Source organism: Caloenas nicobarica, chromosome 18 (genome assembly GCF_036013445.1).
Source record: "Caloenas nicobarica isolate bCalNic1 chromosome 18, bCalNic1.hap1, whole genome shotgun sequence".
Lineage (NCBI taxonomy): Eukaryota > Metazoa > Chordata > Aves > Columbiformes > Columbidae > Caloenas > Caloenas nicobarica.
In genome coordinates this window covers 4,352,937-4,371,052 of record NC_088262.1, presented here as the reverse complement: position 1 = coordinate 4,371,052, position 18,116 = coordinate 4,352,937, and the positions used below count along the sequence as shown (strand labels likewise).

General features: G+C 46.8%; 1 protein-coding gene across 1 annotated transcript; it reads left to right on the top strand.

The window, feature by feature from the left end:
- The first annotated feature begins 15,733 nt into the window (after positions 1 to 15,733).
- NOG (noggin) lies at positions 15,734 to 17,541 on the top strand. Its single transcript, XM_065647952.1, has one exon. It carries the CDS (start codon positions 16,278 to 16,280, stop codon positions 16,947 to 16,949), a length of 672 nt encoding a protein of 223 aa, XP_065504024.1. The 5' UTR covers positions 15,734 to 16,277; the 3' UTR covers positions 16,950 to 17,541.
- Positions 17,542 to 18,116: the final 575 nt, after the last annotated feature.

The window sequence follows — 18,116 nt, the reverse complement described above, 5'->3', positions numbered from 1 at the left end:
GACGGGATGTTCCCACGGCCGCGGGCAGCCCGGGCGTCACCGCGCGGATGAGGCTGGAGACGCTTCGCACAGGCGTTCTTGGCAGAGTTAAACTCATAAAGATTACTCTGTTTGAGTGATTGCATCACTGCAGGTTTCTGAGTGACTCCAAACTCAAGATGCATATTTTAAACCTCCCCTGCTGTTGCTGATAATTTGTTCCATATTTACCATATTACTTAGTACTTGCAAATGTGTTGGTTTTTTTTTTTAGAATGTAAATGTTAACTAAATTAGATAGCTGTAGCCACAGCAGGCCAAGCTCATCCCTGACCCTTAATGCCACTGCAGTCCATGGTTTTAACGTTCAGGCTGAATTTAGGGATATTGACTTTCCCCCTGCATTAATCCATTGTACTTGAAAAGAAACAGAGCTTTCTCTTCTCTGTAAGCTCAGATGGTAACTATTCTGTGTTGAGCTTAGTGCTGGCATTGGGTCCTAAAGGTTTTCAAGGGACGAGGCTACTGAAACTGTATTGCTTGTTAAAATGTAAATAGGTGATGAATATATACAGTTCTGGACTTATTCAAAGACCACAGTTCTCATATCTGAGTCTGTCAAGGTAGGATTTGGGTAAGAATGTAAGTAAAATAAAAGGCTTAATGCAACAAGCTTTCAAAACCACACTTACTCAGCTGGAGTTTTTGTGGTAATATTTTTCCTTGAAGTAAATCAGCGAATTCCCACAATGTCGGAAAAAGGGTCAACTCAGAAGAAAATTATCTCATTCGCAGGTCTCCTACATTCTGTAGTGATTGCATCCAGTGCCCAGTATGGCAATTTTAAGATCTGTTGAATAAAATTATATATAAGGCAACATAGTTACTATTATGAATAGAATATCCTTTCTGTGCTTGATGATAGCTTTCACTTGGAACAAGTACCGAGTAAATGAGCTCCATGCCGTTGGACCCACTAATGTGCAAGCTGATGAGAGGTCCATTGTTTTCGTGACAGATAGCTTTATTATTTCACTTTCAACATGTTCTACATTATTTGCTAAATCAGTTTACAGAAAATCCGTTCGACCAATGCTGAGAAAAAATATTTTCGCTTTAGCAATTAACTTTAAAAACAAACTGCAGATTCATGTCAGTGTCCACTGAAGCCATGAAAGCCGGAGGGAATGCAGCTGTACTGAGCATCAGCTACCTGATTATGTTCCAAGTGGGCAACAATCTAGTTTTCAGCTTTCACTTTAAAAATCCGATTTGAAGTGACAAACTAATGCCTTTCACTGGTATTTTTCTTGCTAAATGTCTCTTCTATTTGTGGTTTAACCAATTGTTTTAACTTTAATACTTTGCCAAATGACCAGATCTACCACATCCAGATCCACATTAATGCATATTAATACAAGTAGTCAATTATTTCATCCTGTTCTGGTAGTCAGACTTCAGAAAGGTTCAGAAGGATCAGCAGAGATTTAGAAGAATGATTCAAAGATTGGAAAACATACCTTAGAGCAAGATACCTCAGCAACTCCTTCTAGTTCCTTTAGCCAAGAGATGACTAAGAGCTTTTAGCTCCTGTTCAGTACAGCTGTTCACGGGAAGGATGTTTCGTGTTGCAAAGGTGTCGTAACATTGAAAAGAGAAACGCAGTGTCTGAGTGTCAGAGCAGTTTTGAGTAGAAATAGGGAATACAATGAACTTTTGCAGAAACTTACTGAAGATTGACTTGCCCTTTGCACTGAACTGCCTCTCTAACTCACAGTTCTTATTGGATGGGAGCAGGAATTATTTGCCTCCCAATAGCTTTTGTTAAGTAAGGAAAAGCAAAAAAATGTGACTTATGATGAACTCTAAAAGTATATTTCATACATATGCCATAAGATACATCTACCACAGCATGTATTCCCATGAAGAAATTTTGGAGGAGCTGTGCTCTCACAATAGTTTGTATTTGGCCCTATGCATGCATTGTTCATGCACACACATAATTTCTGTGAAAGCTGAGGGAAATTAATAACAATGAAATCATTAAAAGGAAAATCAATTCAGGTGGTCACACTTCAGCCCAATTTGTGTGCCCCAGGTTTGTTTTGGTTTTTTTCTAAGGCTGTGTGCAAAGTTATAAGAAAAACTGCAGAATGGATTGAACTTTGCCTCTGGAAAATGTCTCTTGTATTGGGGCATTCTTTAAATTAAAAAATATCTGTTGAATACTTTTCCATACCAGATGGTACAAGATAGCAATTCCCCTCTTTAATGTGAAATTTGTGGAAAAAGAACCAATTGTCCTCATTCACTTACATCTTCAGCATGCACATTCAGTGTACGTATTTTCAGCATAATTTAGCTAGCCCTGCTGGCGTAACAGTTAATGGCTCCTATGCTTTAATTCATACAGGAATTATTTTGGTCTACATTGTTAACTAGTCTAAACAGCCTGTGTGTTAGCAGCCCCCGAAATGAATAGTTTTAGACTCTGCGTGATGCTTAGCAGTTTATTATTAGCTTAATATTTTGTGGACTTTCTTAACGCAGAGTCACTGCCCTTTTGTAATAAAAATCAAGAGCTGTGGGGAAAATGGTGCATTTGGGCTGTACCTGTTCCTCCGTGTCCTTTCTGTCCCTGTCCCCATCGGCTGAGCCCTGCTGGAGAATGCAAAGAGCCCTGAGAAACAGTGCACTAACCCCCCTGTGCTGCTCAACCAGCTGGGGGAACGCGTAGCTACTCTGATCAGCTGGGTTGTCATCAGTCAAGAGTGAGCACGGCACAGACGGTGACCTCGTGAGCGGCGCCCGCCGGCTGTGGGAGCATCTCCGTCCGCTGCTGCTGCTGGGTCTGCCCCAATCCACAGCCAGAGGAATTGTAATTCCACTGAGACCTCTGGAAAGTACATTGGGAAACTGCTGGCAGCATGAGCGACCTTGATTTAAACCTTCCAGCCTGAGCAAATACACAGCTCTGGCTCTACCCCGTACCTGTTGAGACAGAACTTCACTTTTTGAAAGGAGTGGAGGACACTGGCAGTCGAATGGCCCCAGTAAGGGTGTTGGTTCTGGGAGATGGACACAGGTTAGACCTGCCTTTTTGGGTGCGGTTTGGCAGGAGTGGAAGTTGGCAGATCTAAGCCGACAGCGATGCTTTAAAAATCCCGTCCTTGCCCTTTTTGTTCTCTCGGTCATACATAACCTCCGGCTGTGTGACTTTACACAGCAACACACCTTTAAGTACTTCCCTGCTGCTTTTGAGCTTTGGCTCGTGCTCTTCTTTAGTTGCCTGTGAGCGGTTTCCAAATTATCTGCTGAGGCTTATTTTGCTTATGTGATTTCTTGAAGCATGCTTAAACTTATAAGTCAGTACCTTTGTCTCTCTAAAGACATTCTGCTGTAATACATTACTTTTACTAGTAGCTTTTGGGTTTCACAGAAACTCATAAAAGCCCCTTGACCAGCAGATCTGCGGTCAAGGTCTGCTGGCCACCCAGAGCGCCCGCCTGCTTGCTAACCCTGTGCCGCTTGTCAAGGTGCCTCTTCTCCTCTGTTTCGAGTTTATCAACTGAACTTTGCTGGCAACAGTAAACAGTTAAATAGCTAAATGCCTATTCAATGAGTGGCCTGCCAAGTTACCAATGCAAGCATATTTTTGTAAAGAAATATGCGGCTCAACTTGTGGTAGCTATTGAGAAGCTGAGCTGCAAAAACATCAACACCACAAGGACACAATATTTTTCTCCTGATTACAACACGCTCATTTATTTTGGAATTCTTATGCCAGCTGAGGACTACAGGGCAGTGACAGTAGAAGAGTTGTCCAGATGCCAAGGAAAAGAGAGAACTGTATATGTACTTCTGTCCTGGAATGGTAGAGGGTAGGGAGAAAGGCTGGGTAATGCTTTGAAAGAATACATTTCCATAAACTTTTTCAAGGGAGTCCACAAATTGCTTCTACAACAGATACCTGCAATAGTTTCAAAATATCTTTTAAAATCCAGCTGATTGGTAAATTCTTCAGTCTGCTTGTTCACTTTGCAGAGATCTAGAGATTGCGAACATTTTTTCTTTAAAAATTAAGATAAATGATTACCTTCCAAAATAGCTTGGAAAGCCATCACATAATAAGGTACTTGTGGTGGAAGCAATCCCTATAGTATGTATTCCTAGGGCCTGAGCAACAGGGGGCTCCAACATCTGACCGGTTGGTCAGGTAGCAATTAAAAAAAAAAAATCTATAATAAAGACTTTGTTTTGTTTTATGTGGAAAACTCAAATCACCATGCCTTTCTATAGTATATGTAGACAGATTTTTTTACCTCTTAACATATGACCATTTCTGTATGAAAGCAACTGCTCCAGCACTCAGCATTATTTAAAACTTTTAGATTTCACTGGCAGTTCACAGCACTGACTTTTTGGAAGAGATTGTGTTCATGAAAACATATGGAGCACAGGCTGGATAGTGCATAGGCTGTGTAGAATATTTTTCTGGGTCATGCCACAGTATCTGAAGATTTTTAAGCCTCCCTTTAAAGGCCTTTTTTTCTGTTTTACATGACAAAAAAAAAAGCACAGGTGTTGAAGCACAGGTGTGCTGAAGCAAACCGGCAGACGGTACCGTTTAGTTTCTTCTGTCATACCATCTGCTACCTCATGGTTTTAACTTATGCCATAAACTTTTGTGGGAGCAGGGATGCCTTTTTCTTACACATTTGCACAATACCAAACATGATCAGCCCATGTCCAAGCTTTTAGGTTCTATGATAATATAAATAATAAATCTTTGAAAGGATATATTTTTGTATCTTCCCAGTATCATCATGGATGTGCTGTCATTTTATGGCTGGAGAACTAAAACATAGATGGTCTACAGTCAAAATTATTGAGTATCCCCTAATTGTGGGCATGCTTATTCAAGCCACCTAAGAGCTGATATCTCATATCAGGACTCATGTGATGTTCAAAGCACAGTTCCAGTTGGCTTGAATTGCAGCTGTCGTGAATGCACGCCCTGCTATGAATGGAGTCCCCACTGAGGCTGCATAGCTGGAGCATTGTCGAGAATGAGACATATACGTTAAGTGGCCACCTGTGAAAAGTTTTCAGTTGCGTATGTGCTACTGCACTGGGATTCTTTGGCAGAACAGAGGGAGAGAATTCATTTTTCTGTGATGATGTTCAGTTCCTGCAAGTGTTGCCGTTATCTTCTTGCAACCCTCTGCATCATTCACTACTTAGCATCTAATTACTGTAACAAACCGGAGAGTCCTATTTCTGCAACAGCCTCCTTTCATTGCGTATCCATTGTCAGGTGCGCGACCGGCGAGCTCCAAAGATGAAAAAGAAAGTCCGCACACTGCCTGTGGAAAGAAGTACATGGGGAACAATTGGCGTTTGCTCAAGTAGTGCAAAGCCGTAGCATGGAGCCAGGACAGTGGTTCGGTGACGGGAATCTGGAAGGAAGCTGTTCTCTGAGGGGTTTGTTCTGATCGGCATTCGCTGGTGCTCAGTGGCAGCATCTCCTCTGGGGATACGTGTGTGTGCAAGCACACGCGCTCACGTCTGCTGCCTTTGGGCGCGCTTCTGCAGCAGGTGAACAAACAGGGAGCGAAGGGAACCAAGGGGCTCAGTAGCTCGCTGTCTTTTGGAAGGCTCTGCTGCCCATTAAAATCCGCGTGAGCTTTTTCTGTCACTTCACAGGCTTCTTGAATGAAGCCCTTTCCAATGTCAGGATCTCAGATGCAGGATCAGGCTCTTACCTTGAAAATCTGTGCATTAAGCACCTTGTATCTTATCTATACAGCTATTGAACTAATCAATAAACACTCTACTAGTTACATGTGTCCTCCCAAGCTGAGGGATCACACGCCACCGGCATTGAAAAGGCTGAATGATTTGCCCCGGTTCATGCTTTTGAATAAAATTGACAGCTATGAGATGGAAATGTTCAGCTTTTTTTTTTTTTTTTAATTTGCTGCGGGAAAGATTTATCAGACAGAGGTGAAGTCTTTGACCCAGTTTTGTCCCGCTGGCACCCCTCTCAACGCCTTTACAAGCTACAGAGGCAAAGGCGGGGTCCCAGCCGGCTCTCAGGTACCTCTTGCTCTCCCAGTCACAGCCGCGATACCCAGCGAGCCGGTGGGGTTTAGGGCCGGGGTTTGGGATCCCGCAGCGGGATGAGCGCCTGGGCAGCGCCGGGCAGCGATCGCTGCGGAGCGGGGCCCGGGGGGGTTCCCCGCCGGCCGGGGCACCGCGGGGTCGGGGAGGCGGCCGGAGGAGAGGAGCCCTCGGGCTGCTGGGCTGGCTGAGGCCTGGACGGCTCTGCCGGACCCGGGGGCGGCTCACGGGGACCCCCGGCCAGGGGGAAGCGCAGGATGGGGTGCGGCTGGAGGAGCCCGGGGGGCTGACGCGGGCCGGGGGGCTGGTGGGATCCGGGGGGCTGGTGGGGTCCGGGCGGCTGGTGGGGTCCGGGGGGCTGGCGGGATCCGGGGGGCTGGCGGGGTCCGGGGGGCTGCGGGGTCCGAGGGGCTGGTGGGGTCCGGGGAGCTGGTGGGGTCCGGGGGGCTGGTGGGGTCCGGGGGGCTGCGGGGCCCGGGCGGCTGGTGGGGTCCGGGGGGCTGGTGGGGTCCGGGGGGCTGCGGGGCCCGGGGGGCTGGTGGGGTTCGGGGTTCTAGCACGGCCCGGGGGCTGCGGGGCCCGGGGGGCTGTGGGTCCGGCGGGCCCGGCCGGGCGGGCTGCGCTCCACGCAGGGTGCCGGCGGTCCGCGGGCCTGGGGGCAGGGCGGCTGTCTATTTTTAGTGAGGGTTTTATAGAGTGGATCCCTGCGGTCTGGCTCCACACTGAAATATTGTCCTAGTCTCAATGACATAAACACAGGGCCAGCCTGTGATCCTGGCGCCAGCTTCAGCTTAGGGAATGTGAATGAAAGTACCAGTGGGGTCCAGGCAAGAAGGAGAAGAAAAAAAAAAAATCCCGACTGTAATTACAAATAAATCCCAAACCCTCTCGCTCTCATGGCTCACTTAGTACAGCAAATAGCCTCTGATTCTCTACAAATAAGTCCCAGCTTAGTTACTGACAGATCTACCAAGAGGCAGTTAATGGAATAATGACTAAGGGAAGCTTAGCGTAATTTACCAACGGTTCCCAGTGTTGGAGGGCGATCGCCCCCAGCTCACCCCCCACCCTGCTCCCTGTGAGCCTGGGCACACAAGGGCCCTGTTTGGCTGGACGGGAAGGCTGTTTGCTTATTTATTTATTTACCGGCGAGATCTAACACAGAATGGTGACAGGCAGACTCCAGTATCTGGAGCTGAATTGTCCCCCTGGAGAGGGTGATTTGGGTTTGCGTTTGCAGAGCGAGGTTATACCTGCCTTTTTTGGATGAGAAAAGTGGGGAGATCTTAAGTGAAAGTGGCATAAAAAGTCATCTCTGCCATGAGACACTTTAAATGCAGCAGTGTTCTTTTTGCTTCTTTTTTTGTTACAAAGGCATATCTCTTCTTTGAATCCCTTGTCCAAGTCTGTTTCAATACCTAATATTTAAATGCTCGTGTTGCTTGCAAAAGTTAACCTTCACGTTTGAAGTATGGTGAACTCTTGTGGAACTTCCACAGTGGTCAGGGAATTCTCCTTTTTGTTTGGTTTTGATCTTCTTGTAAATAAAAACTGAGTAGTATTCCAAAGACACATTTTTATTAAGAATGGGAGTAATGGAAAAGCTATTCCTACATGGGAACAATTGCACATGCCTGCATACACACTTGAACGTACACACGTATATACATAGAGAACAAATCCAAGTAATAGTTAAAATACACGCCATTGTGCCTGGCATCTTATTGAACTGCTGATGTGTTCATTATGAAAACAAGTACTTTAAATGGTGATGTGTCTTCAGAAGATATGCTAAACAGCAAGGATACTTGGTAGAAGTGTCATTATTTCAATCTTGCTTGAAATAAAATTGCCCTGAGACTAAGGTGTATGAGGGAAAGTCTAGCTGATTGTTAGTGCTGTGATGGGTTCCTGCTTCTTACTGTGCCATCTTGGACTTTCCAGGTATCTGTATTAAAAGGAGGGTAATAGTCACTTGTTAATATTTTTGAATGAAAAAAAAAAAGTCCTCACTCAGGCTTATCAAAGGAAGTTGACTACACGTAAGTGATGCTTTGCTAAGTAGTAATTTGTGAGCACTTCTTTCTTTGCTGCGGTGATGTTTGCTGTGGGGCTGTTTGTCTCATATTCCTGTTGAGAGATGATGGTGTTGTGAGATGTTGCTCTCTACCCAAGAATGGCTCTAAAAGCTTTTAACTCTATCCTGTAATTGATGTGTTGTGTAAACTGCAATAAGGGAAGGATATTAAAAAAAGGGGGGGGGGGTGTGAAACAACATATTTAATGAGGATGAGTAAACACACCCAAGATGTAACTGTAGATATAAGAAAAATAAAAGCAGCTGGGGGGCTTCTGAGACATTGTTTGTCTTGAAAGTGATGAGAAGAGGCACCATCAAAAGACTTGTTTTACTACAGTCATGCTTCATTATGGGGAAGGAGAGTGTGGGGAAGGGGAGGGGTGGGGGTTCCCTACGTGACCAGGTTGCCAGAAGAGAGAACCTAACTCGTTTGCATGGCCTAATTAATCCCTGAACCCAGTCAAAGCCTGAGTCGGAGGGAGCAAACGTCAGGTCTGTGTCTGGGAAGCCTAGATTCATTATTTTACTCGCCTGGGTCCCTTTGCCTTCACAGGCAAAGACTTGAAAATCCCAAGCCAAAGAAACACATCCCAGAGATTCATACTGAACATGAGCAGGTTTCGAATCAGTCTCCTTTGTGTCTGTTTCTGTATCTGAATTAATCCCATGCCCCCATGTGCGTGTCTGTTTCGTGATTTGTGAGAGACAGTGGAAATAATTCCATTTGCCACTAAAGGTACGAGTTTCTTTGAAAAGTATTCTATTGAAGATACAGCTTTTCACAGCCAGTCCAGTCACTGTGAGTTCGGATTTCGTGACGTGTCGTGGTGGCTGCAAACATAATGATATGCACGGAACTCTGGCTGATCATTGTAATCTACTTCTTTTTGAAGAGAGCAGATTCCCTGAAGGGATAAAGCATAAGAAGCAGGGAAGAAGTGGTAAACACAAAATGCTGGGGAAAGACATGCAGTTTAATCTTTTTCTAGTCATTAAAACTCCTTCATCCTTGCAGATTTTCTAGCCAGAGCAAATTTAAAGAATGTCCAATAAAGCAGCAGGTCCCCATTTGTGGGACCCTCCTCTGCTGCATTTATTCTGGAGGCAAAACTATACTCAGGAGTTGGTTTATACATTGAGCTAATTCTGGTCTTTTATTACCCTGTAGCCAAAATACGTGTGAGCACAAAGTGCAGCCATTCTAGATTTGGTCCGGGGTTTCTGCATTAGATATAGTTCTGATCCTGCTCCCCCTGGCTCTTTGGTCGGGATTAGACCCTGCCTTTGGGATTTTGTGCTTCCACAAAACCCGTCAGTCTCAGAACATTTTACCCCAGCATCTGAGGCAACGTTTACTGAGTGCAGGGGACCTGGGGACTCAGGACTTAGTTGACAGAAGTCCTTTTAAAATAAGTTTAATTCTCCTTCATTCATAACCAACAGGCTACATATGATGTAATCGGATTTATTTTTTCCTCTTCACCCCCACTGGAGCCAGGAAAATGAAGTAGTTCAGAGAAAAGGGGTTGTCATTTTTAGTCAAGCAGCCATTCATCACGTAGCATTAGACAATTAGCAATAAAACATTTGAAGGGCTCCATTGGTGCTAAAAGGACGCGGAGGTCTTTCTAAATATCAGAGGTGGGAAATGTTATGTATCAGGGTTATTCAGTAGCTGGCATCAATGAATCACTCACAGGGGATTGCTGTATTTGTCACTTCATTGAATCTCTGTCACTCAGTTGTCGCTAGTGTTTTATAAAAAAAAGGAGTCATAAAAACTTGGTTTATCTCAGTAGATGTTTAGCTTAATAAGCAGGCTGGCAAAAAAAAAGGATAAATACATTCCTACCTGTCATATGTGTGTACATGTAATATATGCTGCTACAGGGAGTTTGTTTGGATGAACAACGTTCCCTTTGTGGAAATTCAAATCCCAGTCAGGAGCCATTACTTGTAAATATAAGTGTCATTTTTTAACACAAAAAGGGCCTTGGTTTCTGTTTCATCTTTGCCAATTCTCCCACTGGCCCCTGTCTCCATAATGAATTAGTCTGCAAACTGTGAGGCAGACGCTCATGGCTCTGGTCGCTTCTCTGGAGTGCTGAGATGTTAGTATTTGGCAGAAAAAGTAGGATGGTCAGGTGGGGTAGAGGCGGGGGAGGATTCAGAACTTCGGGTGTCCTCTGTTGCAAACCTTTTGCGTGAATAAATAATTAAATAAACGGAACTTTAATTCCTCCGAGTGGGGTTGCAGCCAAGAAAACTCTGTTCTGAGAGATTCAGATTTACGGCAGAAGACACTGCTGAGAGAAAAAGCGAGAAACAGAGACAGTGGAGTTCCACCTCCCATGATATATAGAGCCAAGGGGAGGTATAAATACCCGTCACTTCCCGGACCCTCTTTTAAAAAAAAAGACAAACACCCAGGATCCTGTCTCTGGCTGCCTTGCAGCAAGGCGCCCTCATAAAAGCTAAGATAAACAGTTTATCAGCAGATGAATGCACAAGCTCTGTTCTAAAGACAAAAGTCTATACCTTAGGAAAAGCGCAGGAGCAAGGAGAGAGGGGGCTGAGAATCAAGGAGGCACAGTGTTTTAAGAGCAAGAATAACACGAAATGAGAAAAATAGAGCAATTCTTTGAGGACCTTGCAAGATTTTAGTCTCTTCTTTTACAGCCCTTTTTGTTTGTTTGTTTTGTTTTGTTTTGTTTTTTCCTTAAGGCAGTGGATACATCTCTTTATGTATAGCTGTACTTAAAGACTAAGAAATAACTAACTTGCTTTATTTGGGAGGTCTCCTGGGTTTTTTTATTCTTTCATTGCTTTAATTCATCAGTCATTTTAGGATTTACTCCATTATAAAACATTCATCCCAGAGCTTAGTTTTCAAATATATTATTTATACATCATTTATCATGCAGATACAGGTTCTTGGCCAAATGTATATTTCTCCATCTCCATTCTGTTGGGATTTCAAGGTAGAACTTGAGTCTCTCAGAAGAATGTTTACCTTCCAAAGTATGTGATTCATAACTGTTTTTTCAGAGCAGCTGATCACCTGCTAACATTGTGTAGCCCATTAAGACAACCCTTATTCTGTGGCCCTTTCTGTGAATCAGCAAAGGGGCAGGGAAATGGATGAGGTACCTTGGGACACAACACTGCACTTAAAAGGTCCAGCAAGATCTCCCTGAGTCTTTGCAGACTGAAGAACATATCTTGAAAACAGTAGAACAGTGATTTTCTACCTGTGGTGCATGGATTCCTGGGTGAGGTCACACGTGACCTTTGATAGCTAATAATGTAGATTGGGTAGATTGTCATATGGCATATACGAACCATGTAAAATGTCTGAAAGCTGTGCATCTCCTTTAGAAATTCTTAGGGATTCAGAGTTTTTAAAAAGGTAGAAAATTAATCCGCAAGGAGTTCCTTACAAAATTTATAGGGGTGTGACCAAGAATGAGGGAGCTGGTCTAGCATCTCACTAGGACCTAAGACTAAAATTTAAGTGATTTTAATTCATCTGCTCTGTTAATCATGGGTTTCCTCCGTAATTTTAGTAGAACACTGGACTCTTCCCTCTGCATCGATGCAGCTTTACTAGTAGCCTCTAATCAAACTGTCCAGCATCTCTGTGAAAGAAGCAAGGATTAGCATTCCTGCTCTACAAATAAGGAAAGCACAAAGCTATGAAATGTGTTGCCCAAAGCCACATGATAAATTTGCATGAGACCTGGGCAGAGGACTCATTTGGTTATGTTGCTGGTTTTCCTTTCTTTAACAAGCAATCATTGTTTTATGCCAATGGATTTTTAAAAATAAGAAGCGAAGGGCAATGAGATCATGATTTAAATAATCTTTAAGTGTAAGGGGAGCAAGAATAGTTGTACGAAAGCCTCCACTCTCCTAAGGAAGGCACAGCTTTTCTGAGCACACCTGGCATAGTTCTTCCTCTTCCCAGTTTTGTAGCTGTTTATTATTTTCTGTGCGATTCCCTCCGTGTTTTAGAGTGGTGCATGCATCGAGCTGGAGACCTTTGCTCACAGACCAGACCAATTCAACACCGTGCGCTGAATTCAGTGTGATGTCCCTGAGCACTGGGTTGGGTGAAGTAGCTCAGGCCATTTTCTGTGAGTAGATTCAATAGGACACAAATCTATTCTGAATTCTTTGTGTGCATCCTTGCTGTTGTGGACTGAAATCGGATCTTTACAGAATGTGCGTCCAGAGCCATGAGCAGAGCAGCGCAGGCCGCATACTTTTCTCCTCATCAGAGCTGTGACCCTGCAGAAGTGACATCTTACTCTTGCCCATGTTGGCTTCCTGTGTGCCTTGAAGGTCGTATTTGCTTTGTCTACTGAAAAAATCCCACATTTTTACTACTGACGGCACTCCAGAACCAATAAAGCTGAGGTGCAGGGAGTTGTTTTCTCCTCTGCTTCATGCACCATTGCCAGCAGAATGACCAGCTAAGACCTCTATGAGCTGCTGGCCCCTCTCCTCATCCCAGGACGGGCTGGCAACACACCCAGAGCCTGGATCAGGCCCTTCACCTCCAGGTTTCAATTACTGCTGTTTTCAGCAAACCCCGAAATAAACTAGTTTGATGGGAATCCAAATCTCTTTTGCCTCTGACCCAGAGCCTTCTGGCAGAGCTGTTACTGGCAGCTCTTCCCCAGTTCTGCCATCAGCCATTCCACCAAGAAATTCTTGGGCCCCAAGTGACTTCTGTCACTTCTGCATCCCTCCAGCTTTCACAGCCTTGCCAGGAGCCCGGTGCACCCCAGGCTGACATCTGCGCTTGAGGAATTGCCAAGCCCCAGCCTGCTCTGTTCAGAACCAACCTCTGTACCTTAAAGAAGCAGTCCGTGTGGAGCAGCCCTGTTCCAGAAAACATTTCCTCCAACAGAAACTCAGTTCAGGAGAGAAAGGTCTTTGAATGCTTCCTTAGCATCACAGTTTTGAAGGTGGAATCTTAAATACACACCTGGCATGAGATAGAGAGGACATAGGCTTTATTATATTATAAGTCTATATTATATATAGACTTAAGAGACTGATACTTAAAGAATTATTTTCAAATACCAACTGAGTAAAACTAAATTTATTATTACAGAAGAAATCCAAGACATTAGGTGTAACTTCTGGATTTTTGCTTTCTCTTTGAAACACTATTACTTTAACCTAGTATTGTTATTTGTGCCTTTGTGTTTAAACAAGGTGGTTTAAAAGCAAATGCAAAAATATTTGCAGTGACTTACAGGTGACTTATTGGCTGGAGGTAGAAAGATAGTGAGGAAAGAGAGAGAGAAAGAGACAGGCAGGCACCACAAAAAAACCCCAACATCAACACCTTGCTAGGATTCATCAGCCACACTTGCAACTGCTCCCTCCTGAAACCAGTCACATCAATCCTTCTCAGAACCAGTGGATGAGCTTTGAGTGCAGGCTTCTGCTCCTGTGTGCCAAAAAGCATTTTGTCCTGTAGGATGGGCAAAAAAATGGTAGGTGGGGGAATAAAGGAGGAATGAACAGGCCCTCTCCGGCTCAGCAACAGAGGAGCAGCTTCTACAGGCTAAATCCCAGCAGGCAGGAGTGGAACCGTGGCGTGAACAGGCCAAGACTTCGGTGAGGATCTGAGCCAGAACCAGCTTGTCTGAGCTCACTTGCTGACTATGTGCAGACCTTAGCACCTCCATGTCCTACTCATACTCAGTTCAACAGCAAAGTCACATCCAGTTAAGTCCTAAATTCAGCAGCGTGTCTGTCTTCAGCTTCTGATAAGTTTCTACTCTCTGAATTTTGGGAAAATTTATTTTGAAAGATAAGAAGTGTGGCTTCTCTCTTATTTCCAGGGACAGCCTGTAAGCCAAGTTTAGGCAATGACAGTTTATCAGGTTCTAGATGAAGGTAGAGCTCTGAACTTCCAGGTGAAAAAATGTCTAATAAAACTCCAGCACATCCTTGACTGACACTGCAGTAGCGTCACTGTGAGGCTCCTTTTACAGTGTACAGCTACGGTCAGTTTTCCATCTTTTACATGTCATTTATTTCAGTTATGTATTATTTATAAAATGCTCTACGTGCTCAGGAATAAAGCAAAATAAGAGTTGTTTCAACTTAGGAAGTGAAAATAGTTGAAAATATACAGTTAATTAAAACAAAAACACTCAATCTGAGTAATACGATCTATGTATGACTTTCATAATGAACCTAAATTTGAAGGTTAACATTTAAACAAATGCATAAATAATTCAGGTGAAATGGCTAAGCTTCAGTCCCATTAAACTTCAGCTCCTAAGTGCCTAAATAGCCTGCAGGAATGGGATTCAAGCACTTCAGGAAATTTTACTCAAACCTTAATAGACTGTTCGCCTCCCGTTACAGCACGCTGCCTGCCGTGCCTGGCCGCTGCTCTTTGTGAGACAGTCATTCTGCAATGGAATTAACATTTAGTATCAATCTTTAAAAGTGTTTTACGTGTTTGCTATTCAGGTAGGCTTTCCGTCCTTTCTGTATGGATTGGGGGCATAACTGGAAATGGTGTTTCTGATGGAGAAGTCTGAGAACTGCGTACCAGAACGCCAAGTGCGTGCTCAGAGGAGCGCGGCGGCGGCTCCCAGCCTGCCGGGGCAGCCTGCGGCGGGAGCGCAGCTTCCGCGCTGCTCCCGGGGGATCTCCCGCTCCGAACGGAGGGTCTCGCTCGGCGGTAGCCCCGGAGGTCCGAACACTGCCCGCGGGAGCCACCCCTTCCCACCCGCAGGTTTTGCCCGCCGTTGTTTCTGCCCGCGCTCGCCGCCACAGCCCGGGAAGTTTATTCCAGGGGCTTCTCCGATCCCCTAAAACCGCGACAGACGCGCTGGCTTCCCAGCGCCTCTCGCTGTCCCCGCGCCCACCGCCCGCCCGCGGGCAGCCCCCGGTGCCGTTCCGGCCCGGCGCCGCCAGCAGAGGGCTCGCTCCGCCCGGGAAGGCGGCCGCACGGCGCCGGGGCCGCGGCTGCGGGCGGGCAGAGGTGTCTGCAGCGGCCCCGCCGCCGGGCAGCGCATCGCGGGCCCATGTGCCGAGCCGGGCAGGCAGCCCCCAGCGGCCGGGGAGCGCCGGCCGGGCCAGGAGGGCGCGGGCAGCGGCGGCAGAGCCAGCGCGGAGCCCTGCGCACCGCGGGCGGCCGGGCCCCGCTCCTGCCCCGGGCGGGCGGGAGAGGCCGCGCTCCGCCGCGGCGCGGGCTGCGCCCATGGGGTGACCGGCGCTGCGGGGCGAGGCCGAGTGAGGAGCCTTCCCCGGCGGCCGGACGAGCGTTCCCCGAGGCGGGCGGAGCGGGGCGGCTGCCCCGGCCAGAGCAGCATCTCCCGAGGCGCGGCGGGCTCGCGTGAGCGGCGGCGTGCGGGAGGCGGGGGGAGGCAGCGGAGGCTCCCGCCTCAGCCTTCCCCAGCAGAGGGTGTCTGCGGGGTGGTTCGGGGGAGCCGCGCTCGCCTGGACTTTTGTGGGAGTGGGGGTTGTGTTGTGTGTGTGGGTTTTTTTTTTTTTTTTTTTTAAGGGGGGTGGGGTGGGTTAGAAGAGAGTCTGTGGTTTCCATGGAGATGAAGCTGAAAGTGCAGGAAATTTAAAGGCTTTGGGTCCTTGCAAAGCAGACAAACTGGTGCCAACGTGCGTGGCTGCTGTTGCTGCTGAGGAGGCTGCTTTGCAAACGGCGGAGAGGAGCGGGGAGGAAGAATCGGCAGCAGCTTCTTCCATACGCACGGGCAGACAACGAGGAGCAGCAGCAGCAAGCAGAATTTGCAACAAAAAGAGGCATCTCCCTTTCCTGGGGAGGGTGAAAAGAAGCAGCAGCAGCACCAGAATTTTGGAGCGGCTCCACCAGGAGAAATTTTATAGAGAAGCCCGCAAGAGAGAGTGGTTGCAGGGGGTTTGTTCTCCGGGCTTATTAGGGGGCTGTCTTTGCTGGTGGTGCGGGGAGTGGAGGTGATCCCCCTTAAATACAAGCTATTCTGGATATCCCCGTACAAGTTTTCTGATGTATTTGCTTGCACCTTCTTCCCCTGCCGTTTGGTGAACCCAGCCCCCCACTCCCCCCCCCACCGGTCTCCCAAGGATGGATCATTCCCAGTGCCTTGTGACTATATACGCCTTGGTGGTTCTGCTGGGTCTCCGGCTAGAGCAAGGCGCCTGCCAGCACTATCTGCACATCCGACCGGCTCCCAGCGACAACCTGCCCTTGGTGGATCTAATCGAGCACCCGGACCCTATCTTTGACCCCAAGGAGAAGGATCTTAACGAGACCTTGCTAAGGAACCTCATGGGCGGACACTTCGACCCTAACTTTATGGCTGTTTCCTTGCCCGAGGACCGGCTCGGCGTGGACGATCTAGCCGAGCTGGACTTGCTGCTCAGGCAGAGACCCTCGGGAGCGATGCCCAGCGATATCAAAGGGCTGGAGTTTTACGACGGGCTGCAGCCGGGCAAGAAGCACAGGCTGAGCAAGAAGCTGCGCAGGAAGCTGCAGATGTGGCTCTGGTCCCAGACCTTCTGCCCGGTCCTATACACGTGGAACGATCTCGGCAGCCGCTTTTGGCCCCGGTATGTGAAAGTGGGCAGCTGCTACAGTAAAAGGTCTTGTTCAGTCCCAGAAGGCATGGTTTGCAAACCTGCCAAGTCCGTGCATTTAACGATCCTGAGGTGGAGGTGCCAGCGTCGGGGAGGGCAGAGGTGCACATGGATACCCATCCAGTACCCCATCATCGCGGAGTGCAAGTGCTCCTGCTAGGGCTCGCACTGACCTCCTCGCCCCTTCTCCAGCGGACTCACGGGGACCTTTGCTGCAACAGAAATGAGAGACATTTGCTTTCTGGTTAACGTTGTAATGCACTGTAACGTGTAGGAGAATGTATATTGTGTGTATATATGGCACCGGTTTAATATACTATTAAAAGGTCAGTATTATACGTGAAATAATCAGCGTCTACTGTATTTTTAAGACTATTACCCTGATCGTTGCTAATGTATCTTTTTTTTTTTTTGGTATTTATATTCCAGAGAGAAGTTGCTTCGCTTTGGCGAAGCAGGTTTTTTGTTGTTTCTGTTTGTTTGTTTTTGTTTTTTAATAAAAGGATTAAAAAATACAAACCAAACTTTTTGATAAGAAAGCGTTTTAAAGCTATTTTCCATTATTCGGAAAGCGTGTGTGTGTTTTTCTTTTTTCCTTATGGACTTTAGATTTAAAATAAAGAATAAACGCCTAGAGCACAATGTTATTGTAAATAGAGAGAACAGTTTGAATGACTTAATCCTATGTAAATGAAGAGTATCTGCTATTTATTCTTTATATCCTTGTAGTAAAAGTGCAGTGCAGAATTAAAGTCAACCACTAAAACACGAGCCGTTTGGATTCTGTTTGCTTTTTGGTTTGGCCACCTTCGGGGGGGCTTTCTTCTCTCTCCTCCTCGTTCTTCACGCTCAGCAGGACGTTTCGTGGTGCCAGGGGGAGGTGGGCACCTGCTCACCGCTCGGTTAGATGGGAATCTTTGGCACCTACACCGCAGGAGCGCCCCGGGGACCCGGCCCCGCGGGCGGGGCGGGCGCGGAGCGGCTGCCGGGGGGGTCCCGGCCCCGCGCTGTCCCCCCGCGGAGCTGCGCGGCCGCGCAGCCGGAACGCGCTCGGTGGCAGCTGAGTAGGGATTTTTTTTTTTTTTTTTTAACCGCTTGACATTTCATTTACAACGGGACACGTGTCTTTCACACCTACCATTGTGGTGGGACACTGCTGAAACTTGACCCTTGGGCTTTGGGGGTTTTCAGCGCAGACACGTTATTAGCCTGATCCTATGACAGCCTCGCACACCCTCCCTGCCCGCCACAGTCGCTCCTCGCAGCCCGGTTAACTCTTTGGGCTCCCGCCAGCCGCGGGCGACCTCTCCGCTGACGCGCTGCCCCC